At 53.7% G+C, this 22,425-nt stretch overlaps 5 protein-coding genes across 7 annotated transcripts; 2 read left to right on the top strand and 3 right to left on the bottom strand.

The window, feature by feature from the left end:
• Positions 1-1,573: 1,573 nt before the first annotated feature.
• On the bottom strand, positions 1,574-7,769 carry KIAA1191 (KIAA1191 ortholog). Its single transcript, XM_065734651.1, has 6 exons — positions 7,493-7,769; positions 6,491-6,617; positions 4,813-4,937; positions 2,857-2,963; positions 2,447-2,586; positions 1,574-2,087 (listed from the first exon to the last, which is right to left on the bottom strand). The coding sequence occupies exons 1-6, from the start codon at positions 7,646-7,648 to the stop codon at positions 1,879-1,881; spliced, it is 864 nt and encodes a 287-aa protein (XP_065590723.1). The 5' UTR covers positions 7,649-7,769; the 3' UTR covers positions 1,574-1,878.
• Positions 7,770-8,637: 868 nt separating this feature from the next.
• On the top strand, positions 8,638-11,244 carry ARL10 (ADP ribosylation factor like GTPase 10). The gene is made up of 4 exons (XM_065734647.1): positions 8,638-8,861; positions 9,168-9,330; positions 9,411-9,586; positions 10,009-11,244. Exons 1-4 carry the CDS (start codon positions 8,676-8,678, stop codon positions 10,183-10,185), a joined length of 702 nt encoding a protein of 233 aa, XP_065590719.1. The 5' UTR covers positions 8,638-8,675; the 3' UTR covers positions 10,186-11,244.
• A 176-nt stretch (positions 11,245-11,420) lies between these two features.
• NOP16 (NOP16 nucleolar protein) lies at positions 11,421-13,381 on the bottom strand. Of its 2 annotated transcripts, none has more exons than XM_065734649.1 (5): positions 13,241-13,381; positions 13,044-13,158; positions 12,776-12,869; positions 12,067-12,173; positions 11,421-11,828 (listed from the first exon to the last, which is right to left on the bottom strand). In XM_065734649.1, the coding sequence occupies exons 1-5, from the start codon at positions 13,345-13,347 to the stop codon at positions 11,685-11,687; spliced, it is 567 nt and encodes a 188-aa protein (XP_065590721.1). In that variant the 5' UTR covers positions 13,348-13,381; the 3' UTR covers positions 11,421-11,684. The 2 variants fall into 2 exon arrangements, with proteins under 2 accessions (XP_065590721.1, XP_065590722.1); XM_065734650.1 differs by having other exon boundaries at positions 12,776-12,845.
• Positions 13,382-13,488: 107 nt separating this feature from the next.
• On the top strand, positions 13,489-14,035 carry HIGD2A (HIG1 hypoxia inducible domain family member 2A). Its single transcript, XM_065734983.1, has 2 exons — positions 13,489-13,653; positions 13,780-14,035. Exons 1-2 carry the CDS (start codon positions 13,539-13,541, stop codon positions 13,944-13,946), a joined length of 282 nt encoding a protein of 93 aa, XP_065591055.1. The 5' UTR covers positions 13,489-13,538; the 3' UTR covers positions 13,947-14,035.
• Positions 14,036-16,912: 2,877 nt separating this feature from the next.
• CLTB (clathrin light chain B) lies at positions 16,913-22,046 on the bottom strand. Of its 2 annotated transcripts, XM_065734645.1 has the most exons (6): positions 21,794-22,046; positions 19,859-19,905; positions 18,563-18,680; positions 18,226-18,337; positions 17,749-17,802; positions 16,913-17,257 (listed from the first exon to the last, which is right to left on the bottom strand). In XM_065734645.1, the coding sequence occupies exons 1-6, from the start codon at positions 21,975-21,977 to the stop codon at positions 17,086-17,088; spliced, it is 687 nt and encodes a 228-aa protein (XP_065590717.1). In that variant the 5' UTR covers positions 21,978-22,046; the 3' UTR covers positions 16,913-17,085. The 2 variants fall into 2 exon arrangements, with proteins under 2 accessions (XP_065590717.1, XP_065590718.1); XM_065734646.1 differs by lacking the exon at positions 17,749-17,802 and having other exon boundaries at positions 21,794-22,041.
• Between the last annotated feature and the right edge of the window lie 379 nt (positions 22,047-22,425).

Genomic DNA, 22,425 nt, shown 5'->3' with positions numbered 1-22,425 from the left:
AGTATTCTACTACTTTCAGCACCGCAAACACTCACAGAAAAACATTACATTGATATCCAGCCCCGAAGGGATGTATGCTCTAAGTGCCACAGTAGCACCCGAACAACAGACAACCAAGAGCTGGGTAACTCCAGGCAAATACCAGCCTGGTTCCCACACCTCTGCACACACCACCGTCTGAATAGCTCAGGAGAATACTAAGGTTCCATGCTGTTTCATCAGTAAAAAAGGCCAAAAACAGGACTGAATGTCTGACCCCACATCTGAAGGCCAGTAGCCATCAGCCTGGTAGATACTGTACAGATGCTCAGATTTCTTCCACACATTACCAAAACTAATAAACAAAAGATCTCAATTCACAAGGATTTTATTTTCTTGTAAGAAACAAAAAAAACCCATACACATTAAAGACATGACACAGGCAATAAATTAATGTCAAATAAGAGATTGATTCCCAAGGTGCAAATGACTGGTGATAATAATTGCACAGCTGGGTGGGAGATCTGCAGTACCCAGCAGTGCTGTTGAAGCTTATGATGAAGCAGAGCCATGAAACAGGCTCCTTCAGAGGGTACAGCAGTTATCCAAGTGAGCCAATCCTCCCTCACCCTTGTGGATGGATGGCTGGAGCAGGCAGAAACTCCAGGGCATAACTGTTACCTGGAGCCAACTCTGTGAGAAGTCCTTGTAACAGAAAAGCTTCTAAGGAGGGTGCCACCCTCACCACTAGAGAAAGCCTGCTTCTGGTGAGGGCACCCTGCAACACAATCATGATGACAAGGAAGAGGATGTCCGATTGCCACAGGACAGGTAACTATCACACAGCAACACTGCCTACAGTGCACAGGGGACTGGATGGCAGCTAAGAGGTCCTTCCATTATTCATGAAGTGTTAAACTGCAGTATCTGGTTTTGACTAGGCCAGAAAAACACATCACTGTACTACAGCATGAAGGAATGGTTAGTCTTGATCTTCCACTCTGCCTTCCCCCAGCCCTGCAAAATCTACTTAATGTTGATGAAACAGAACAAAAAGCTGTATTGAGAAGTGTCACTGATGTCCAATACTTCTACAAGTGGTTCACACAAGATGCTAGAAAAAAAAACAAGCCAGAGTGCCAAAACTGCTGTATGCCTGTTGCCTAGGACAAGTCAGGACAGTCACTTTGCACGTAAAGACTGCATGATTCAAGCCACACCAACTCTGGTCATTTCATTTTTGGAGGAACCTGAAGACTTGTAAGAGAAACAATACTGTAAAGTCCCATTAAATTCTGCTCATTAGAAAGGCAGGGAGCATCTTAGGACAGTGCTCCACTCTTCTGAAATTAAACCAGGAACAAGTACTAGATGAACTACACAGTGACAACAGAGGTGAGCTGCACATTTAAACCAGATCTATCATGTCAGCAGAGTAGCCTTCCTCCTGGCATTTAATGGTTCAGTTTTCTGTCCTTGCTCGTTTTCACCATTTTCTGTTGGTGTTCTGTAAATGTCAGAAGGAACCATGGTCCTCCTGAGGGTACTTCAGCACTGAGATGACAAGACAGACTACAGGTAGACAAGCCTACATGCATTCCTCTACCACAAAACACAGTTCAAGGTTTTTCTGCAGCACAGAGTAGTGGGAAGCACGTCTCCTTGTGCCATCTAGCACACTGGACTGGTGCAATACAGCAGAGCAGATGGTTTAGATTGGTTTAGTACGAATGCAAGAGTTATTCCAAGATTCAGGTGTGACTTTAGGACAGTCACAGTTTCCTTTTCTGAGATGAAGAGCTAGAAGGGAGATACTCCTATTTTACTGCAGCACAATGGGTCAGGAAAGCAGAGCCTAAGATATCCTGTAGCCCACTAAAGATACCAGAGCCACTCTTTCTAGAACCCAGTTGGAGTGAGCACGTTCAGATCCCGAGGTTTGATATTATGGGAATGTGAAGATTGTTTCCTCCCTTCTGTGACTGGAATGTCCATTTTGGGTGGCTTGAAGGTGACTGGATCCTCTGGCATTCGAGTAGCCTGAGCACGCATCAGCTCCATTGGGGATGGCTTCTGAGCACCCTTGTAAGATTGGATGGTAAATCCTCCTGATGAAAAAAAAAATCACAGTTAAGTGCTAGGAAAAATTGGCCAAGTCATTTTTCCACTCCCATCAGTACAGAGCACTTTACCACTGACATCCAGATCTGCTGGAAGTCTACAAAGTGCCAAACAACCTCACGTCATCTAAAACCTACTCCTCATCTAGGAGTGACACTTCCAGTTCTGGTTCCACCAGGCAGCCAAGAAAGCAGACAAGCAAAAAAGCTGTTACCTCCACACTCTGCTCTTAGCACAGGTCCTGATATGAACACCACACATTCTCAAGATGAATAGAAACAGCTAGCAGTTTTGCTCTTGAGCAGTTCTCCCCTAGTTCTTGCAGGGCAGACTTCAGAGGACATACCTGGATCATTGGTAGATTTCTGGATGGCTTTGGGTCCAAAAAAACTCCACCTTTCATGTGGCAATCTGTCCCCACCAGCTTCTATGGCAGCAAAGTCTGGGGCAGTGATAGAAGCAGAGGATCCCTGACTAAACCAACCCCTAGAGAAAAAAAAATCACTGAAATGTATAAAGGGGATAAATACTTCAGTTGGCTTCAGTGTGTCTGGATGTAGTTACCAGAATCAAGTTAAACAGATTTGCTACCAACCAGAATGAAGACATGCATGTTAAGTTCCATGAGCTTTTAATACATTCACTGATAATACCAATACACAGCAATCCATTAACCTCACCCCTTAGACAGCCCCTCACTCCCACCTCAACAGCCTGTAGGAAAGCAGAGAAAGTGGTCTGCCAGGAACAGTGTACCTGTTTTTATACTTGGGAGAGGAGTGGGGAGTGCTGCTTGGAGTGGACTGAGCAGAAGATGTCTGTCTGTCATCTTTTGTCATTTCTCCGCTCTGCATTTTTAGTTTCTATTAAGAGAGGCAAGAGAAACAAGGAACAGATCTTAAGAACAAGGCATAAGGAACACAGGTAGTTTTACTGTCAAAAATGAGCAACTTTTTATACCACAAGTGAGATTTAAGTGTTATCTCACCTCAAGCTACACACAGTACTACAGTACCTGCATATAGCATTAAGCTTCCTTCCAAGCCACATACAAGGATTTCAGAAGCCCACTATGCTGAAGACATACTCCAAGCTAGAGTAAGATAACATAACTCACTCTGCAGTTCAGAGTCTCTCATCAACAGCAGCACATTGCACGGTGACAAGTCTCAGTGTCACAGCAACCACTTGTCTAGAGCAAGAGTTGTCAGTCCCAGAAGCTCTGTAATGGAGACCAGGCCTGGTACAGAAGTCTAGGAGTACTAGACCTTGAGAAGTGACCCACAAAAGGAGATGAAAGCACTGCTCTCAGAACATTAAGTTGAACTGTGTTTGAAGAGCACATTCAGTGAAAAAACATCATGAAATGGGTGCATGTGAGCCAGGCTATTACGACTCATTCACACAGTACAAACTGAACTTCAGAGGAGTCACTTGAAGGGCAGTTACATTTCAAACACTGACGACACAGGCACCTTCTCTGAACATTTCCTGCAGCCATCCAAGCCACACTAACACAATTCACCAAGGCTGTTATTGAAACTTTGACCTTGCAGGAATACACTTGGCTGGCTCACTGCTGAACTCCAACTGCACAATTACTAAGGGTGACTGAGCTCAGCAGAAATGTGTTCAAAAACCTTCATCTTAATTCCAGTTAGAAGAAAGTTCAGTTTTGTTTTCCAGTTTCCACACTAGAAATGCATGGTTTACAAGTACTCCAGCTCTGGCTTGTTTCAAGGAATGAACCTCAGTAGAACAGTACTTATTTTAAAGCTGTCTGTACTGCAAAATTAGTTCAGACTGAAGTCAAATAGAAGTCCAGAACTGCAACACCACTGTCCACGCACACTGGGAATTCCTGGATTCATTACAGGAGTCAAATGAGGCTTGGCATCATTCAAGCAACAGGGAACAGAACTTTTAAGTCCAGGACTATTCATTCTTTCACCACTACAAGCATCAGATGTGCTTCTGTACTCTGCATCTTAAACCATGAAGGAAAGTAGCAGAGGAAAAGATGAAAGTAGTTCCTAGACTATCAGAATATCAGAATAAGCTTCCACCTGGAAGCTATGAAAAGGACCGTTAGAATTCTCAAAACAAGCACATTTATTTTTTTATGTCAAAGGCCTTCTCTGCTCTACCCTCAGATTTAGTGGTGCTCAGCACAGTAAGATCTGTGACTGCTTCAAACTTAAGCAGCTACACCCTAAATTGCATTTTCATGGAAGAAAATACATAGAATAACTTACAAGTTACTCTCTGTTAAAAAGGAAACCTCTTCAAGTTCTTAAACCAAATTACAATAGAGACAGATGCTTGCAGAGACAGTTGATGCCAAAATCTGCCCTCAAAGTCCAGAAGGCCAGCATTTATGTAAGCCATTCCTAGGGAGACAACGCTGAGACAAAACAGTTCACTGAACTACTGCAGGGCACCATTAAAAGGCACAGCAAGAAAGTGCATCCTGTATAGGAATGTCACCTACTGAAAACTGGGGCAACCTGATGTTACTGCAGCTTCCAGAAGTTTCAAACCTATAAAGCCTAATGCCAACTTTAAGTGGTTATCTCTATACAATAAACTAAAAATTTCCAGAGTAAGCAATTTAAGCAGAGCTCTAGCAACATGCAGCAAATGTGATGCCACCAGACAGGTGTGGAGCTACTACACAACCTACAGAAAAAGCCAAAGCTAAAGAAGTCTTACATGGACTGCCTCAGCCACCCGGTGGTACTTGGTCTCCTCTGTGGTGAGGCCTTTGTGGGGAGTGTAGCCAGCATCTCTCAGGCCTGCCTGCTGCTCAAAGCGCTGGATGCTCTCCTGAGTCTGCTCTGGAATCAACAAGAGCAAACATGCACACAGCAGAACCACCACAGACAGTTGTAACAAAGGAAACTGAAGTGACCAAGAGACAGACATTTCATCATTCATATCAGTTTATCAGAGCAAGCTGACAGAGGCAAGATGAAGCTAGAGTCATTCTGGTGGGAGAACTATCCTGAGTCACAGGGCCAAGTGACTCAGATAAGCAGTCATTTGTCCCAAATCAGAGGATATATTACAAAGTGCGTCATCAGTAATTAAACTCACTTTGTCCAACAAGCTGCATCACTGCTAATTACAACTTCCTAAATCTGGGAGACCCCAATATAATGAGTATTTTAAGTGCTCTCAGTTTTTTTTTTTTTTTACTAAGAAAAAAGCCACATCTTCTGAAATACTGCCTACACTCATATGACACAGGTTTGGAGAGTAGGTGGTAAAGATTCCCACAGCAATTCTGGGTTAAGTGAAACAAGCTACTTCAGCCAAGCACAGTCAGCAGCCAGCATGCTGACATAGCTTCAGCTCATGAAAAATGAGCACCTTTCTGCTAGCATTGGAAATTTACTCACTACAAGATCTAAAAACAAAGTTACTGAAAAAAAAAGCTTGAAGTCATCTTTAAAAGAGAAGACTTCCATGTTCAAGTTATTCTCAGGGGTCATGCATTGTATATCAGAAACCTAGAGGGTATTTGCCTATTTATTTACAGTTTGTTAACAGCTTGGAGTTCCTGACTTCCTACTGCACAGGAATATTTTTAGGCTAATCCTTTTCTCTAGATTAGCACAGTGCCATTGGACTAGAACAGAAGCTGTTTTCCAGCAGAAAGTCCCCGTTCCTGGGTGTTATTTTCTAATATGCTGGTTAATCTCTAGCCAAGGCAAAAACAAGCACAAGTGTAAACGTATTTCAAAATGCTGAGCTAACGTGTCTAGGAGTCCTTCAAAGCATAGATAAGAAAAAAATAATCCCAGATGTTAAAAGAGACAGCAGGCACAGAGTAATACATGATTAATTTCCCTTGCTGCAAATGAGAAAGTACTCTCTGTAAACACAACTGACCCAACTGGACTTCAAACCTTCATGATTTATGAGGTTTGTTTTTTAAAGCATTACTGTTAGCAAGACACCTGCTGCCGTTACCAGAAACACCAGCAAGTGTTCCACTGCCTCTGTATGTGAGCTGCCCACACCACTTCAGCTAGCTGCAGAGCTCTACCCATCAGAGAGAAACTGCAAGTTAATAAGCAAACACAGCAGCTGCAGCACCAGGCTCCAGCAGAAGGTGGTGTGGACTGCAGCACCCTATCAGCACTGAGTGTTCCCTGCACTCCCCACTCATCACCCAGCTCATAGCACCTGGCAATACAGAGGCTGTAAACACAGCCTACTCTTTAGTTCCTCACTTCCTTCTACAAGCCTTGCACACTTTGAGATCAGAGGCAGTATGAATCCACAAACTGCCCAGGAGGTCTGGCAGCTACCTCAAGGCAGCGACAGACCACTCAACATGCCCACATCCCATTAGTCACCACACCAGAGAACAGAGAGCTCTTACTTGTAATGAGAGAGTTCATGATGACATGAGTGGCCTTAGCTTTCACCACAGGTACCTTATTCACACTTTCGGTGGAAGATGAAGGAGTTACAGCAGGTGCATTCATGTTAGCATCCCCTTCCTCAACCTGTGCAGGAAGAAGCAGGGCATAATTTCAGATCAGAAACTACCATAGCTCTTTGCCATGATGCAGTGCTAAGTGCTTACATGAAACACCAGGGCAAGCTGCTAGCCTTTGTCCTATAGAAAAAGCCCTCATGCTGTTCTTGCCATAGCCCCAGAATGCTTAAAGCCTGAATGTTATTCTTAGCAAGAAGCAAGTGACTGACATCCAACATGTAAGAACACACTGAGCTCAGAGTCAGCAACTCACTACATTCAGTACTAAAGTTCAAAAAAGAAACCAAAACATATCTATTCCCATCCACACAACTTCAAATTGGGCTGCAAGAACATTCCTGCACAGCGAACAGAAGCACCTGTACATATTCAGGAGTCATGAACACTGGGGTCTGGTGGTCAGCTTTTATTTTCTTCAGCTTGCACGTTCCTTATGTTTTCAGTTTCATACTGAAAACACCCAACACTCATTGCTGCACTGCTGATGCTGAGATCCCAGCAACGAAGAAGCACTGAGTGCCAGAAAACGAGAAGCCTGCTGGCACAGACGGCCTCCTCCTAACACAGGGGTTACTGTTCCCCGAGCAGAGCATTTGCTTTTCGTGCCAAGCCACAATTTCTGGGCTTCTTCCACAAGAAAGACTGTAAACGAAGCGTGAAGTACAGGTTAAGCTCAAAGAGACACCCCGTTACTCTGCTTCGGTTCAAGAGCATTCAAGATCCTATAACGTAAGAGCTATACCCACACTCCAAGTATCCGCAAAGTCACTCGCTCCGGTTTAATTACACCCGGTTAAAGCGCTTTCCAGTCGCCATTTCCGCCGGCACTGAGGGCACCCGGCGCACCCCGACTCCCGCAGCCGCGGTCCCGGCAGCGCGTACCTCCGCGAGCTCCCGGTACTTGCGCTCGGGGATGACGGGCTGCTTCCACAGGACGTTGGCACACAAGTCTGCGGGCGGCGGCGTCATGGGCGCCGTGTCCTCCAGGGCGTCGTCGTAGCTGAAGGCCCTGCGCGGCACGCCCAGCGGCAGCGACATCCTGCCGGGCAGGGCCCCGCCGCGCCGCTCCGGCGCTGCGAACAGAGAGGCCGGCAGCGCTCAGCTCAGAGCGGCGCCCGGGCCCGACCCGGTTGGCCGCCGTGCGGGGAGGGCCTTACCGGGGCCGCTCATGGCGGCGCTGCGCTCCGTGACGGGGCGGGAGGCGCGGGGCGGGGCGCCATGACACGGCCCGCGAAGAACAGAGCACGACCAGAAGAGAAGCACCGGTAGGGCTGCCCCAGCTCCGCGGGAGAGCTTTTATAGACAACCGGTCTCGCGAGATTCGGCGATGCGCGCGGGGCATGCCGGGAGGTGTAGTCCGGGCTGAGCGGCGTGGGAAGAGGGGAGGGCGGGGCTGAGAGGAACAGGGGCCTCGGCTCTGCGCAGCCGCGGACGGAGGCGGCTGAAGGCTGAGTGTGACCCCGCATTGGAGGCTGTGTGGTGTGGGGCAGCCCCAGCCGGGGTACAGGAGCAATGGGTGTGCCCCGCCGCGGGCATCGTGGCAACCGCAGCCCCGTCGTCCGCCGCTATAGAAGCCCTGCCCGCTCCTATCACTGTGGAGGCTCCGCAGCCCACTGCGTCCCCCCTTCTCCCCGTGGTGTCACGGAATGGCTGGGCTGGAACGGACCTTAAAGCCCGCCCGGTCCCAACCCTGCCGCGGGCTGGCTGCTCAGGCTGTGCGGGGCCCCGTCCCACCTGTCCTTGGGCACCTCCAGGGATGGGGAACGCACAACATCTGAGTAATGAATTTCTTCCTAAAGCCTCACCTAAGTCTCTCCTCTTTCAGTTTGAAGCCACTCCCCCTCATCCTATTACTGTAACTATTACACAGTGTAAAAAGTCAGTTCCCCTTCGCCTCCTAACCTCCCTTCAAGGACCCGTCAGCCCTCCCCCTTCCTCAATCCGTCCCTCTCCACCCCTCGCGCTCGGAGCGGTCCCTTTAAGCGCGGCGGTGACGCCGGGGGCGGGCACATCTGCCCGCACATCTATTCGCCTCGCACTCTGCCGGTGCCGGTACCGGTACCGCATGGCTCCGAACGGTGTCCTCCGCAACCTGACGCTGGCCCTGGTGGCCGCCGTGGTGGTGCTGGGCTCTCTGCTCTTCATCGCCTTGAAGCTCTACTTCCGCGGCACCGAGCCCGCGGGCACCTGGGACGGCTGGTGGGAGCGGGAGCTGCGGGAGCTGCGAGAGCGAGAGCCGCCTGGCACCGCGGTAAGGGGGCCCACCCCCTCGGCCCGAGGGCACGGCGGCTGGGCTGCCCCTCGCTGGGATCCCCACTGGGATGAGGAAGGGGCAGGGGGTGGGGGCTCGTTCCCCGTGGTGGATCTGAAGTCCCCCCTGAGCCTGCTCAGCTGGAGAAGGGGGCTACAACGGGACCCCTCCCCGCAGCCCTTCCTGCAGAGCAAGGGGACTTTGTGTCCAGAACCCCTCAGTTTGGGAAAGGAGATGTGGGGTCTGGGGGGACCCTTTGCTTCAGTCGGGCCCCCAAGCAGCCCCGCACTGTCCCGCTGCCCGCAGGGGATGTTGAAACAGGTGGTGGTGCTGGGACTGGACGGCGCAGGGAAGAGCAGCGTCCTGCACTACATCTGCAGCCAGAAGGCCAGGACGCGTATCCCACCCACACTGGGCTTCAATTCTGCCCAGCTGCGCATTGAGGGGCTGGAGATGGACCTGCTGGAGGGTAAGGCCCCTCTTTCCCCATGGGGATGCAGCAGACCCACGTTCCCCCACGCTGGCACTGACACTGCCCGTCTCCCGCAGTGGGCGGCAGCTCCAACCTGCGGGAGTATTGGCCGCTCTACCTGAGTGATGCCCACGTGCTGGTGTTCGTGGTGGACTCGGTGGACAGGTCACGCCTGCTGACAGCACGCCAGGAGCTGCACGCACTGCTGGCTGAGGAGCCCCGGCTGCCACTGGTGGTGCTGGCCAACAAGCAGGTGGGTGCCTCCCAGCGTTGACTGCAGCCAAACCACCCCTCCCTGGAGCCTCAAGGGCAAATCCTTATGTCCCAAATCCCCCAGCTTTTGCAAAACCCGCACTCTCAGTGCCCACATCCTCCAGACATTATCACAAGTGTGGGTGCTGCTCCTCTTGCCCCAGCAAATAAGTTTGAGGAGAGCAGCATGCAGAAACCCAAAGGGGAAATCCACTGCCCAGGCAAGCGGCCAAGTGCATGCCTGCTGTTGTTTCCCATTCAGTTGCAAAGCAGCAGTTCCACTGCAAGAGCAAGCAATCCCTGTTAGGGCTGCACGGCCGGATGGGTTCCTGCCAGCCTGCAACCGGCTCGACACCGGGCTGCTCCCTGCCCGTGGGCTCGTGGCCACGCCACCCTCCCCATCCACCTCCTCTCTGCCCACAGGATAAGAGTGATGCCCTGAGCACCGAGGAGCTGCGGGAGGAGCTGGCCCTGCACTCACTCAGTGGGCAGCGGGAGGTCTTCCTCCTGCCCACCAGTGCGACCTCAGCTAGTCTGAACACAGCCACCAGCGTCCTGCACGTGAAGAGCCTGCTGGTCACCCTGCTGTCCCAGCCTTGAGCCCAGCCAGGAGCAGGCAGGCTCCCACTAGGATGGAGGGAGCTGCTGGAGCTGGGACTGCACCCTGTGAAGTTTGGGGTTGGGCTAACATAGGGATGTGAGCAGCGGGCTCTGCTCTCTGCCACAGGGAGAGGGCAGATGCATCCCCCAGTTCCGGGCAGCAGCAGCACAGGGCAGGGCCCTGCACCTTACATGGCAGCCCCACACAATATTGAACAAATGGGACTGAAGCCAGCTTGCTTGCTGTTGCGGTGGAAGCCCATAAAGTGGGCAGGAGGCACAGAGCAGTGTGGCAGCCACAAGGAAGCACTTGGAAAGCTGGAGCAATTCCTTTCCCTGCTATGATGGCAGTGGGGTCTGGATTCATGATGCCCCTGGCATCCCACATCTGCAGGGCTCCCTGGAGCTGATGTGGCTAATGCAGCCCCCTCCCTGCTCACACTGGAAGAGATCAACCCACAGTGCTTGCCCAGGATCTAGGGGAAGAAACAGCCCCTCTGCCTGAAGCAGAGCTCTCAGGTTTCCTGCGGATGAAGGCCACGTGAGTTCTCCTTCCTGACAAGCACGCCAAGCCACGTGATGCTGCCCTGAAGCCCAGGCTGGCCTGGTGCACAACCATGGGCAGAAGCCCCTCACCTGGGCTGAGCACAGCTGATCCCTCCACAAGCAGGGGGAGTATTTTAAGTATTTAAAAGCCTGTTGAGCAGAGATGAAAGCAGGTACCAGGCACCTTGCTCTGCTTCCCCTGCTTTGTTCTGAACAGGGAATACAAGTGTGCTGTTCGCTCTGCTGCCAGTTCCATCCTTGTCTCAGGAGCCACAGATAGCCATGTCTGCAAGGGGAAAGGCTGCTGCATCAGAACACAGCTCTGGGCCCTGGGAAACGGACAAGGGAAACTGGGGAGCATTTGGGGAAAGGAAATAGATGCTAGCTGGTCTCTGCTATGAAACCCTTTATACAATTTGCTCCTTCCTCTTGTGAATAAATGCTGAAGATTTGTCTCTGTCCTTTGGTTCCTTGAAGTGAAGGGGCCACCAGCCCAGGTTCCCTGAGCTGAAGGCAAGGAGGTTGCTTTGGGAGAAGTGACCCTGCTGCTTACAGGGAATCGGTAAAGGCACTGCCTATCCCCTGCTGTCCCCAGCCCCACAGCCCAGAGGGTAATGCTCATCTGCTGCCTGTGTACTACATGTCAGTGCCAGGAGTTCTAGCAGGAATGGAGACCCACAGGCAAAACATTCCCACCAGCACAAAACAGTAATTTATTTTAACAAGGTAGAAAAAACACTGGCTTGCACTCAGAAAAAAGGGAGTGGCATGACACATTCAGTCCACATGCCACAAGCCTCAGCCAGGAGTCTTTCATGCCTGGTTATAACTGTCTAATAAAGGCCCTTCCTCCATCACCAGAAGCTTTGCATAGCTCAGTCACCTGCCTGTGGTTCAGAAAAGGTAGCATCAAGCCTGCACTTGCAGGCAAACCAGAGGACAAAAAGGGGCAGTCACTGCACATCCATCTTCTCCTGCTTGAGTGATGCAACAAAATCCCTGTACTCCTCAGGATAGAAATTCTTGTACACGTTGATCTTACTCTTGATCTGCTTGGGAGTGTCCTGGTAATAGTTCTTTTCATCACGAGCCATTTCCTGTGACAAAGGGGAGAGAGAATATGTCAGAGAAACAGCAAACACAGATCTGCACAGCCATGCTCCAGGCAGGCTGCAACCAGTGCCTGCCAGGTTCTGGCTGAAGTTCAAAGCACTGCGTCCCTTTAGCAATCAGCTAACAGCAAAACAGGATCCAGGGCAGGGATGTGTGGCAACTCCCCCCGTGTAGAACAGCCAGGAGCGAGCTGTTCCTTGCTTTGAAGCATCCAGTGCTTACCTTGTAGTTCTCCCCATGGTTCTGTATCATGTACCGCACATAGTCAATGAGGTCTTTTGAGAGCGTATTTGACTTCTTCTCAGGAAGGCTGGCCTCAAATTCCATCTCTAGGCAAAGGGCAGAGGCACTGTGATGCAGGTAGGCAGGGGAGGGAGGGATGCAAAATCTCCCAGGGTTAAGCCCTGCCAGTCCTGCAGGTTCTGTGCACAGCTTCTGTGGCACAGCTCCGTGCCTGCATGCTGCACTGCTGCCCAGCACAATCAAGCAGGAAAACGAATGAATGCTGCAAGTACTCGAGATCACAGTGTGATAAAGGAGCGGAGCTGCTGCTGCCCATGCTGTGGTGTGTGAGCATGCATAGCTGCTAAAGCACTGCTACAGCACTCAGAGCAAGGCAGGTTCTTGATCCACTGGTGCAAAACATCAGTGAGTTTCAGAGTGACAGGAGAACCACTGGGGCAGCAGGAGGACAAAGGCAGCACTGGAGAGAAAGGAAAGTCACAAGATAGGACAGGCTGGGAAGGAACTGCTCTTCTGGTTCCAGCTCAGCTCCAGCATGGCTGGGAACCCGCTGTACACACTCACAAGCCCTAATACATCTGCACTGAGGTTTGTATGAGAGCTAACAGCTTTCCCTGCCCGTGCTCCTCAGCACACCCCCAGGAGCCCCGTGCACTGAGAGGACGCCCGCTCACAGTGCAGCACTGACCGCTCAGGACGTAGGGCTTCCGCACAAGCGTCTTCTCCTGCTGCTGTCCATCACTGTCTGTCTCCATCCTCTGTATTGAGCGAGAGAAAAAGCACTTCGAGAAAGGTGCACTTGGTAAGGGCTGCCAACACATTACTCCTGCAGTTCTAAACAGCCCACAGACCAGGACACCCCCACGTCGCAAAGAAAGCTTTTTCCTCCTTTTTTCCCCCATTCGGCGAAGCCCACAGACACGCGCCCACGACCAGCCCGTCCCGCCCGCGCTCACCTGCAGCCGCCTCTTGCCGATGGGGACGGCCTTGTTGGGGTCCCCGGCCAGGCCCATCTCGGCCAGGTTCTGCGCCACGGACTTGGTCGCGTCCCACGCATGGCGGATGTGCGAGCTGCGCGGGGACGGGCACGGCTCGAGGCTGCGTTCAGCGCCCCAAGCGGTGCGCGCCCCCTCCCCCCCCCGCCGGCTCTCACCACTCGATGCGCGGCGCGGCCTTGCGCCGGGCGTTGCGGTACAGCCGCTTGCGGTTGAGGCCGTAAGCGAACTTCTGCCGCCGCTTCTTCCCTTTGGCCTTCGGCATGGCCGCCCCACGCTGCCGCCGGACCGCGCCGCGGAGCACCACGGGGAGCGGAGTCCGGCGTGCGCGCGCCGCCCACCGGCGCGAACTACAGCTCCCGGCGTGCACCGCGGCGGGGTCACGTGGCGCCACGGTCAGCCGGCCTACGGCGGGCGGGGAGGGCCGCGCCGTTCGCCGTCCCCGCAGCCGCAGCTATGGCGGCCGGGCCTCCCCCGCCCTTCGAGCCCGGCGCGCTGCCGGCGTTCCGCGAGGAGGGCTTCGCGGATAAGTTCGTGCGGAAGACGCGCGAGAACCCGCTGGTGCCCCTCGGTGAGGGCCCGGCCGGACGCTGAGCCCCAGCAGCCGGGGGTGGGCCGCGCTCCCCGCGGGGCTTCGGGGGGCGGGGGCGCGGGCGCTGCGGGGCCGGGCTCATCTGTGCGTCTCTGTGCCCCGCAGGCTGCCTCTGCACCCTGGGCGTGCTGACCTACGGCCTCATCAGCTTCAAGAGGGGCAACACGCGGCACTCGCAGCTGATGATGCGGGCGCGGGTCGTGGCCCAGGGCTTCACCCTGGCGGCCATGCTGGGCGGCATGGTGGTCACGGCCCTCAAGGCCAGGAGCTGAGCGCGGCTGGAGGACGGTGCGTTGGAGCCGGCGCCGGAGATGCTGCGTGTCACATAGCGTTGAAATGTGGCTAATATAGTTGTGTTGTTAACCTCACGTTTGGGCCGTGGTGTTTGATTCCCGTGTCCGCCTGTGCTGTCACCTTCTGCTGGAATGGGCTCCTTTGTCGCTTGGTGCCTCTCCCCACCGAGGTGTGGCTTTGATCAGGACGTGTAAAAGCAGTTGAGAAATGTTCTGCTTGGGTGGGAAGGAACGGCTCTGTTTGTGGTTTGATCCAGGGCAGAGTTCATAATCAGTGCATGAGTTGTTTGGGGAGAAGATGCAATCCATCCCGCTGCAACCGGTAACAGCAAATTGCAGAGAGATGCTGACTGAGAGGGGATTGCAGAGCTCTGAGGAGCCAGGAGAGTCAATAGTGTGGGAGGAGTGGGAGTGGGCGCTGCTGCCTCAGAGCTGTGGTTAGGACACAAGCAGGACATGAGGCATAACACCCTGTGGAAACAGTGTGGGAGCTTGTGTTCCCAAACAGGGAGTGTGTCCTCTGGGAAGCACTGCTGTTTCTGCTGCTTTTACTGAGAGCTCAGTTGTGCACAACTTGCTGCATCACATGAGCTGGAACCAACTGCTCTGCAAGATCCCATTCCCAGGAGGATCATCGTTTCCCTCATCATGGCAAACATCTTCACATGTGGCTGTGAGTCCCACAGCTAGCATTGTATGCCAGCACCAAGGGAACCCACACTTAGCAGAATGTGTCCAGGCTGCTCTCCACTTCATTAGCTGCTCATCTTTCCCTGAAGCTCTGCTGCTTAGCTGACACTTCCAGCCTGGATGACTGCAGGCAAGGTGAGTGCAGAGGAGCTGCTGTGCTGATTTGTGAGTTTAGCCTGTTGGCAGACCTCACAACCAGGAGTTCCCCCATGGAACAGGGAGCTGCTTGCATGGCTGCTGTTGTGCAGGAGGCTCAGGAGCAGCATTCCCAGCTCTGCACAGTATGTCTGGGTAAGCACAGGTGCCTGTGGTCAGAACAGAGCAGCTGTCCTCTTGTGCTGCTGCTTGTCTCAGCTTGGAGCAAACCCTGCAGCCCTTCCCCCTCACTCCTATTTTTTTCTATAGGATGTGGTTCTACAGTGTTGTCCTTTCTCCTGGCCTTGCAGGCGTGGATTCTCCTAAGTGCACCTGCTGAAGGATAAAGACAACAGTGTCTTGTAGGATCAGGTTGGAGATGTTGGTTTATTGTAACAGGTGATTTGAATGGTCACATATACCAAAGCCAAAGGGATGTAGAACAGCAGTGGGCACTGCTCCCCAAAATGCACTGCCTGACGCAGGGAGCACAGCAGCCAGGGGGCTGCAGAGCTTGGCTACTTGCTAGGTCTGCAGGCCCAGAGGGCAGCCAGAGGCTCTTCCAGCTGCTCTGCAAAGAAAGGCAGATGCAGGCAGCCAGATCCCTGGGTCTGTCCTGCACCACAGCAGAGATGCCTATATGTGCTGCAGTGCAGGGGCACAGAGGAGGAGTGACAAGCCCTACAGACAAGGGGGCACAATCCCAGCACAAAACAGTTATTCTTACACACCAATTCCCTTTTCCAGCCCACTACCAAAGATGACAGCATTCTCCAGGCCTGTCAGGCAGCTGCAGTGCCACTGCTGTGCCCATGCCCCAGGACTATAGGTGCCAGGTCATCCCTCCAGGACTGCGACAAGAGTGCAGACAACCTTGATTTGTGGAGCTGCAAGAGAGCTCTGTGTACTCAATTTACTCATAGACCAGGGCTCTGCAGCAAGGCTCTGACAAATAGTTTATGCACTCTGCTCCATGTCCCCTCAGGTTGTTGCTGCAGGCCCTTCCCCAATGCACAACGGGCCAGGCATGGGGCATGAGCTCACAGCTAGCTGCTTTGCTGCAAGGTGTAAGCAGACCCATCAACCCCCCTTCAGCTGTCCAGTTTTGCAGGTTTCCAGGGCTGGGGCTCAAAGCCAGAAGGGCTGGTGCCAGTCCTGCCAAGCAAGGAAAGAAAGCAGGTGTTTGAGCTGGAAAGTGCACCTGATGGGGCAGGGAGCAGGATGAGCATCTTGCCATGCTGCCTTTGGCATGCAAATATAGTGGCACCTGGGCCAGACTGAAGCCACAGAGCAGCTGTCCAACTGCAGACAGATGTGTGATTTGTTCTACAGGACAGCAAATCCATACCATCAAACCTCTGCCTAATCCTGTTATCTGCTTCTGTGTTAGGAAAGATGGAGGTGTGACTAATCCCACAGCAGCTGGATCTTGCTATGTGCTTCCCTACAGCCACACAGCCTCCTGCTTTCTCTCTCAAAGTAGGGGAAGGCACAGAGGAGAGCCAAGGGCCCCCAAAGCCTAGCACTCCATCTTCCCAACAACCAGTGGCCTTGTGGGAGGGACAAGAAGCATCCTGCATGCTTGTCCTGAGAGTTGTCTGCCATGAGCAGTCCCACGAGACAGGATATTGACACTGAACTGCCATTTTTTTTGCATGAGTGGCCAGTTAGAGTGCCCACACTCACATCCCTCTGTCCCTACCAGCCCTGTGGCATTATGCTGCAGCCATACGCCCTGTGGGACCTGCTGTTGTGGAGATGAGTTTAGGCTTTCTTGAACCCCAGCCCTACAGCCAGCTCTGCTCTAAACTCCACAAGAGAGCAGAGGGGAACCAAGGTCCCCCCAGTATCTCCACCCCAGGATTGGGACCTAGTCCCAGACAAAGGGCTGTCATGCCACAGGCAGGAGGCGGCCAAGTTTGCTCTGAGTGCAGGTTTGCTCTGAGTGCAGTCCTAGATGAGATGGAGGACACTGAGTAGGTGTTCTCCCTCTCACCCTGCCAGGCCGCTGGCTGTGACTCTGGCTGGAGGCTCCTCTGCTAACTCAGCTCTGCCACCCAGTGTTGCTTTCCAGGGAAATGCCACAGTAATAAATAAGTGTAAAAAGAGACCAATGCACCTTTTAAGCAAAGGAAAACCATGGGGAGAGTTACAACCATTGACGTGAGCACAGCCAAAGTGCGCACCAGGGAGCAGAGGGCAGGCAGGGCATAGGCCCCTTGTGTGGGCTGACCCTGTGAGGCCACCTGCCTTGGCCTTGCCCTGCTGCACTCCTGGCTGTGCCAGGCAGCAGCTAGCGGGACAGGGGTGTCTGCTTGAGGGAGATGAGCACCGAGCGCATCCGCGAGACATCCTTGCTTTGCTTGCTGCTCTTGGGGTTGAAGTCGCAGAGCTGGGCTACCTTCTCCCACTCGGATCCTGGGGTTTCCTCCTTGGACTCCTTCAGGAATGCTTCCTCCGAGGCCCTGCAGAGATGTTGAGGGTTGTCACCGACAGAGCTCCTTCCAATGACACCCTCCCCTCTGGGAACCCATTGTGTCCCCATTTCCTGTCTCACTGTTCCAGACAATGAACTCAGCATCCTCTAGGACCCAGAGACCCGGGATACTCAAGGCTGCTGCTGTCTACACTCACCCAACACATCGTTCATCCAGGGGCACTGGAGTGTCTGCCTGCTCTCAAGACTTCTCCACCCCTAGGACAGTCCCTTAAAGGCCCTAAACTCCACAGCTTTATCTCTTCATTTCTTCAACCAGCTCCTCCTGGGGGCAATTTCAAGGGCTCTGATTGCTTCCTAAGCAATTGCAAGTGCTCAGCTGAAGCATTCTCCCTCAGGAACCTCACCAGGGCCCAGTACCCCCCAGCATCCCCCCTTCCCTTGACTGGGCAGCCAAAGTTCTGGGGCCAGGACTCCCAGACCGTGCAGGGCAGGATATGGTCTGTAAGACGCACATACACATAGCCAATCACATCGGCGTCCGGCTGCTGGTAAAAGGCTTTGTCAGCGATCCTAGCCCCGAGGCACAGACAGAGAGAGAACGCAGAGCAGACAGGCAGGCAGAGGGTTAGAAAGAAAGAAACAGAGAGGGGGTTAGCATCCTCCCACAGAGTGTGACCCACTCATCATGGCACACACAGCACCACAAAAACCTGCCAGCAACAACAAGACTGCATAGCATCCCAATCCTGCCTCTGAGAGAGGCCCATGCACGGGCTCAAATCCTCAAATTCTGCTGTGTTCATCCAGACTTCAGCTGGGACCAGGGCGGTTCTGAACGGCCACCAGAGCTGCCTGGAGTGCTGGGGCCTGGCAAAGCCCTATCTCTGCAAGGCTGGGCCTTCCCTTACTACAGGAAGGCACATCTGGCTGCACAGCTGCTCCCATTGAGCCCTCCCAGTCTCAGCTCTAGGGGCTGTGCTGATCCCAGCATACCTGTTGTTTGCTCGGTTCTTCTCCATCTGCTCATTCTGACGCAGGTTCCACTCCTCCAGGTCCTTTTTGGCCTTCTCACGCCATTCCTGCTCAGTCACCTTCGATGCTGCATCTAAGGCCAGGGTGAGACAGACCCTGTTAGACAGACTGTCACCCACTGGGCCTGCTGGGCACACCCTAGACTTGTCCCCAGCCCTGCTTCCAGGGACAGATCTTTGCTGGGGGCACCCACACATGAGGCAAAATGCACATCTTGGGTGCAGCGGGGTCATCACCAGGGAAAGGATCCCAAGGACTGCAACCACCACGTTCTGTGGTACAACCACAGTGGTCTCACCCAGTTCCTCCAGGCGCTTCTTCTGCTCCTCCCTCCATTTGCGGATGCTTTCAGGTTCCTGGGTCAGCCGATCAGCCTTGGCTATGGCTGCATAGGCATCTGTGGGGCCGTTGGACTCCTGCAGAATGCAAGCACCTCCCCATCAGCATCAGCTCCTCACACAACACTGCCCAGCCTTCTCAATGGGCTGACAAGGCAGAAGAGGACTCCAGGTTCCCAGTGCCAAGACAAGCCAAGATATGTAGGATTGGTGACAGCCCCGGACACTTTTCAGTGCACCAGAGTACTGCTCAAGCTGCTGTCCCAGCTCCCAGCCCCAAGGATGAGTGTCATCATAGACTGGGCCACAACAGACAGAAAGAGCCCAGGTGAGGCAAGGCTCATGAGAGCACAACTCTCTGGCACCAGCCCAAAGGCAGGAACCTTCTGTGGTCCTCCAAGCTCTGTAACTCCCACCAGGCCCAATATCACACCCTGTGCCATATCAGCACCTTTCCTAAGCCCTTCCGCTGGCTGGGATGTCCAGACTGACATGGAGCTAAACAAGGGGATTACGACTCTCCTCCAAGATCCCCAATCTAATTAAGTCTATCCCATCTCTGATGTGATTATCATAGACTAGGCAAAGGCCATGCACAGGGGACCTGTCAGGATCTAGCACAGCTTCTCCTGTACCCTGAACAGTTTGGCTTCAGGGTCCAGAGGGAAATGAGATCCTGGCAGGTCCCACCCTCCAAAACACTCTCAGCCATGGAGAAAGCAAGTTTAATGGGAGATGCTGGTGGACTTAGTAGCTAGGTCATAGTTATGTGTTAGTAGAGTAAGTGTCCCTGGAAGTCCTGTCCTGGATCTAGACTGTTAGAAAATGATCCCAAATACCCCTGAGGACCTCCAGGAGCCTTCCAGGCTGGAAAAAAAACAAAAAAAAACACCAAAACCAAGATCTGCAGAGAACAGAGAGTCTACCATCTTCTCTTAGGGCCCAGGCACTCCTTCAGAGTACAGGCCACCTACAAACAGATTTAGGGAAGGAACTGAACCAGCACAGTTCAGCCAGTCTCAAAGCCTCTAACTCCAAACCCTGGGCCATCAGCAGGACCAAATCTCTTTCAAGCATGACTGAGAACAGAGGAGTCAGGAACCCACCACAAGACCCAAACTTTTCAAGGAGCACCATAGCTTTTCTGGAGCTGGAGAACACAAACAATCCCAAGAGCAGAGCAGTTGCATGTTGGCCCCACACCCACCTAACCCCTCTTGGTACCACTGGGCCAGAACATGAGCCTGAGCTCTCACCTGAAAAACGTCTCCATTGACAGTGGCTCCTCCATTCTGGAAACCAGCTAGAAAAATAAGGAAGAGAAACACAACTGTGGCAGCTGAAGTGATCCCAGAGGAGCTGGGGTTCATGAGACAGAAATAAGCCAGTTCCTTGGGGATGCAGATGTGCCATCTCCAACCCAACACACCTATCCACAACAGACTCACATATATGGGTCCCAGACTAAAGATCCTGTGCTGGTCCAAGCAATGGATACCAGCAGAGCTGTGTGCAAGAGCTCAAGTTAGGGCTAGCAAGGTTTCAGTATCCAGAGGAGGACACCTTCCCAGCTTACTTGGCCCTGCTCACTCCTAGCAGGACCCCAAATCCCCCCTGCCTAACATAGCCTGTCCAGGATAGTGATGGGAAGAGGACAGTGTGCTGCATTGCTGTCCAGAGCCATTAATCCAACAAATCCTCCCTGAGCTGTTACTGTAGGGAACGTGTGGAGTCTGCTGCCATTCCTGAGGCAGGATCAGGGCCAGCTTGTGGTTTCCTGTCCTTGAAGGGATTTCAGCCAGCACCTCTTTCCCAGACAAAATTTCTAGGGCACTTAATGTCTTTACAGTGTTTTCACTGTCCTTTTTTTAATTATTTTTATTTTTTAAATCCTATCTGAAGATTAAGGAAACTCCTCCAGGCACAGGACTGGACACCACGCTCTGGCTGTAAGAAAACAACTTGACCAATCTCAGCTCTGCAAAAGGCAGCAGCTGCCCCCCTCAGCACACAGATGAGTGACCCAGAAGCCGTCAGCCAAGTGCCCAGCAGAGGCAGAGCTGCTCTATGCCTGTGACAGGAATGCAACATTGCCAGGGACAAAGCTCGCAGCAACACCACAGCACACTCCTTCTCCCTCTCAGACCCAAGAGCTGCATACTGATGCCTTGCACGTGGCCCTCTGCTGCTGGGTAAAGAGGTTTTGATGAAGGCAGACTCCAGGCCCTGAGGTCTCCCCAGTAACGACCACGCTTGACCACAGGGCTTCTGCTGACCATCTGGCCACAGGCATATGCAGCCATAGCACAGCTCTGGAGCACCTAAAGGTAGCACTGTCCCCACAGTGCTCACCCTGCAGCTCCAAGTACATCCAGCCTCAGCCTGTCTGACTGCATTTTAGCACTGTGGCTGTCAGCAACTTTCTGGGCCCAGATCTGACTCTGCGGCTCTGTAAGTAGAGTGGTAAAACCACCATTCCACAGCCAGGTCAAAGAGGCCCTGGGGGCCTGCTTGCATTGCAAGCAGAAGCAAGAGGACTGTGACAGTGTGTCCCTCCATCCATATGGATAACAGACCTCTGAGCTCCTGTTATGTATTGAAGCCCCTTAAAGGCAGGGCTGGGGCTCAAACGGAGGCCTGAGATCAAGATTAATACCTTCTACTTGATGGGTTTAGGATCACGATGTTCACAATGGAAATGCCTTCCATTTTGCACCCCAAAGTGCTCTCCTGTCTGTAAGTGTGGTGTAGGGGCCACCCAGCTGTACATGGGGGCTCTGTCTGACTCATGGAAACCAGCCTGAGGAAGAACTGCCCCGTAGCCAGAAAGCCCAGGCTCAGGAATCCCACATCCTGAGATTCCAGGAACCCCAACACTCCCAGGACCAAGCACAGACCCCAGAGAGCCCCTGCTGGGATCTAGCCCACAGGGAATTTCTGGTTGCCCATTGCAAGTGCATCGCTGAACCAGCACACACGGGGACCCTATCACACACCAGGGGCACCAATAAATCCCGCGGGGAACCCCAAAGACACCTTGAGGGGCAGCCTGGAGGGACCCCTCCCCTCGGGGGAACTTCCAAGACCACAAGGGCCCCCCCCCCCCCCTTCGGGGGGACGGCACGGGACACAGCCCTCCTTCACAACCCGTGCCCACAGAGGAGGGCCCGCCCGGTGCTCGAGGCCCTCACCCGGTTCCAGCGGGGCCGCCTGCCCTGCGGGGGCGGAGGCCGAGTCGCCGTCGGTCGGCCCGAAGCCTTCATCGTTCTCGATGCCCGCGATCTCGCTTTCCTGCTGGGCCAGGAAGGCGGCAGCCGGGTCCTCCTCGGTGCCGGCGCCCTCGGATGAGGAGAAGAAGCCGAAGTCGTCGGCCATGGCCCGCCCGCTCGGTTCGGCTCGGCCCGGGCGGAGCTGTCACTGCGGCGGCGGCGGGCGGGGCGGCGGAGCTGACATCACAGAGGGGCGGCCCCGCTTCCCTCCTTCCCCTTCCCCTGCCCGTCCCTCTCGGCGGCCTCTCCTCGGGTCGTGGGAGCTGGGGTACCGCCATAGCCCCTGGGCTCCGGGCCGGCCGAGGCCACGGGGCCCCGCCAGGCGCCCGCTCGGCTCTGCACGCTCGGGGCCGAGGCACGAAAAGCTGGCGGCCACCATCTTGGTGCGGGCTCCGCCTCCGCCATTTTGGGTGGGGCAACCGCCCGCGGACAGGCGAGCGGGTAGAACCGGCCTGGGGAGTGCCGGCGGCCCGCCCTGCTGCCGGCCCTGCACGGTGCTGCTGTGGGCTCCGCACCGCGCCTTGCCCTGGGCCTGCAGCCGCAGGCTGCTGCCG

The sequence above is a fragment of the Cyrtonyx montezumae genome, unplaced genomic scaffold (genome assembly GCF_038088225.1).
Source record: "Cyrtonyx montezumae isolate F1298 unplaced genomic scaffold, pur_monq_1.0 scaffold_18, whole genome shotgun sequence".
In the NCBI taxonomy this organism is placed as follows: Eukaryota; Metazoa; Chordata; class Aves; order Galliformes; family Odontophoridae; genus Cyrtonyx; species Cyrtonyx montezumae.
The sequence above is the reverse complement of the archived record's forward strand: the minus strand, read 5'-3'. Positions and strand labels throughout refer to the sequence as shown.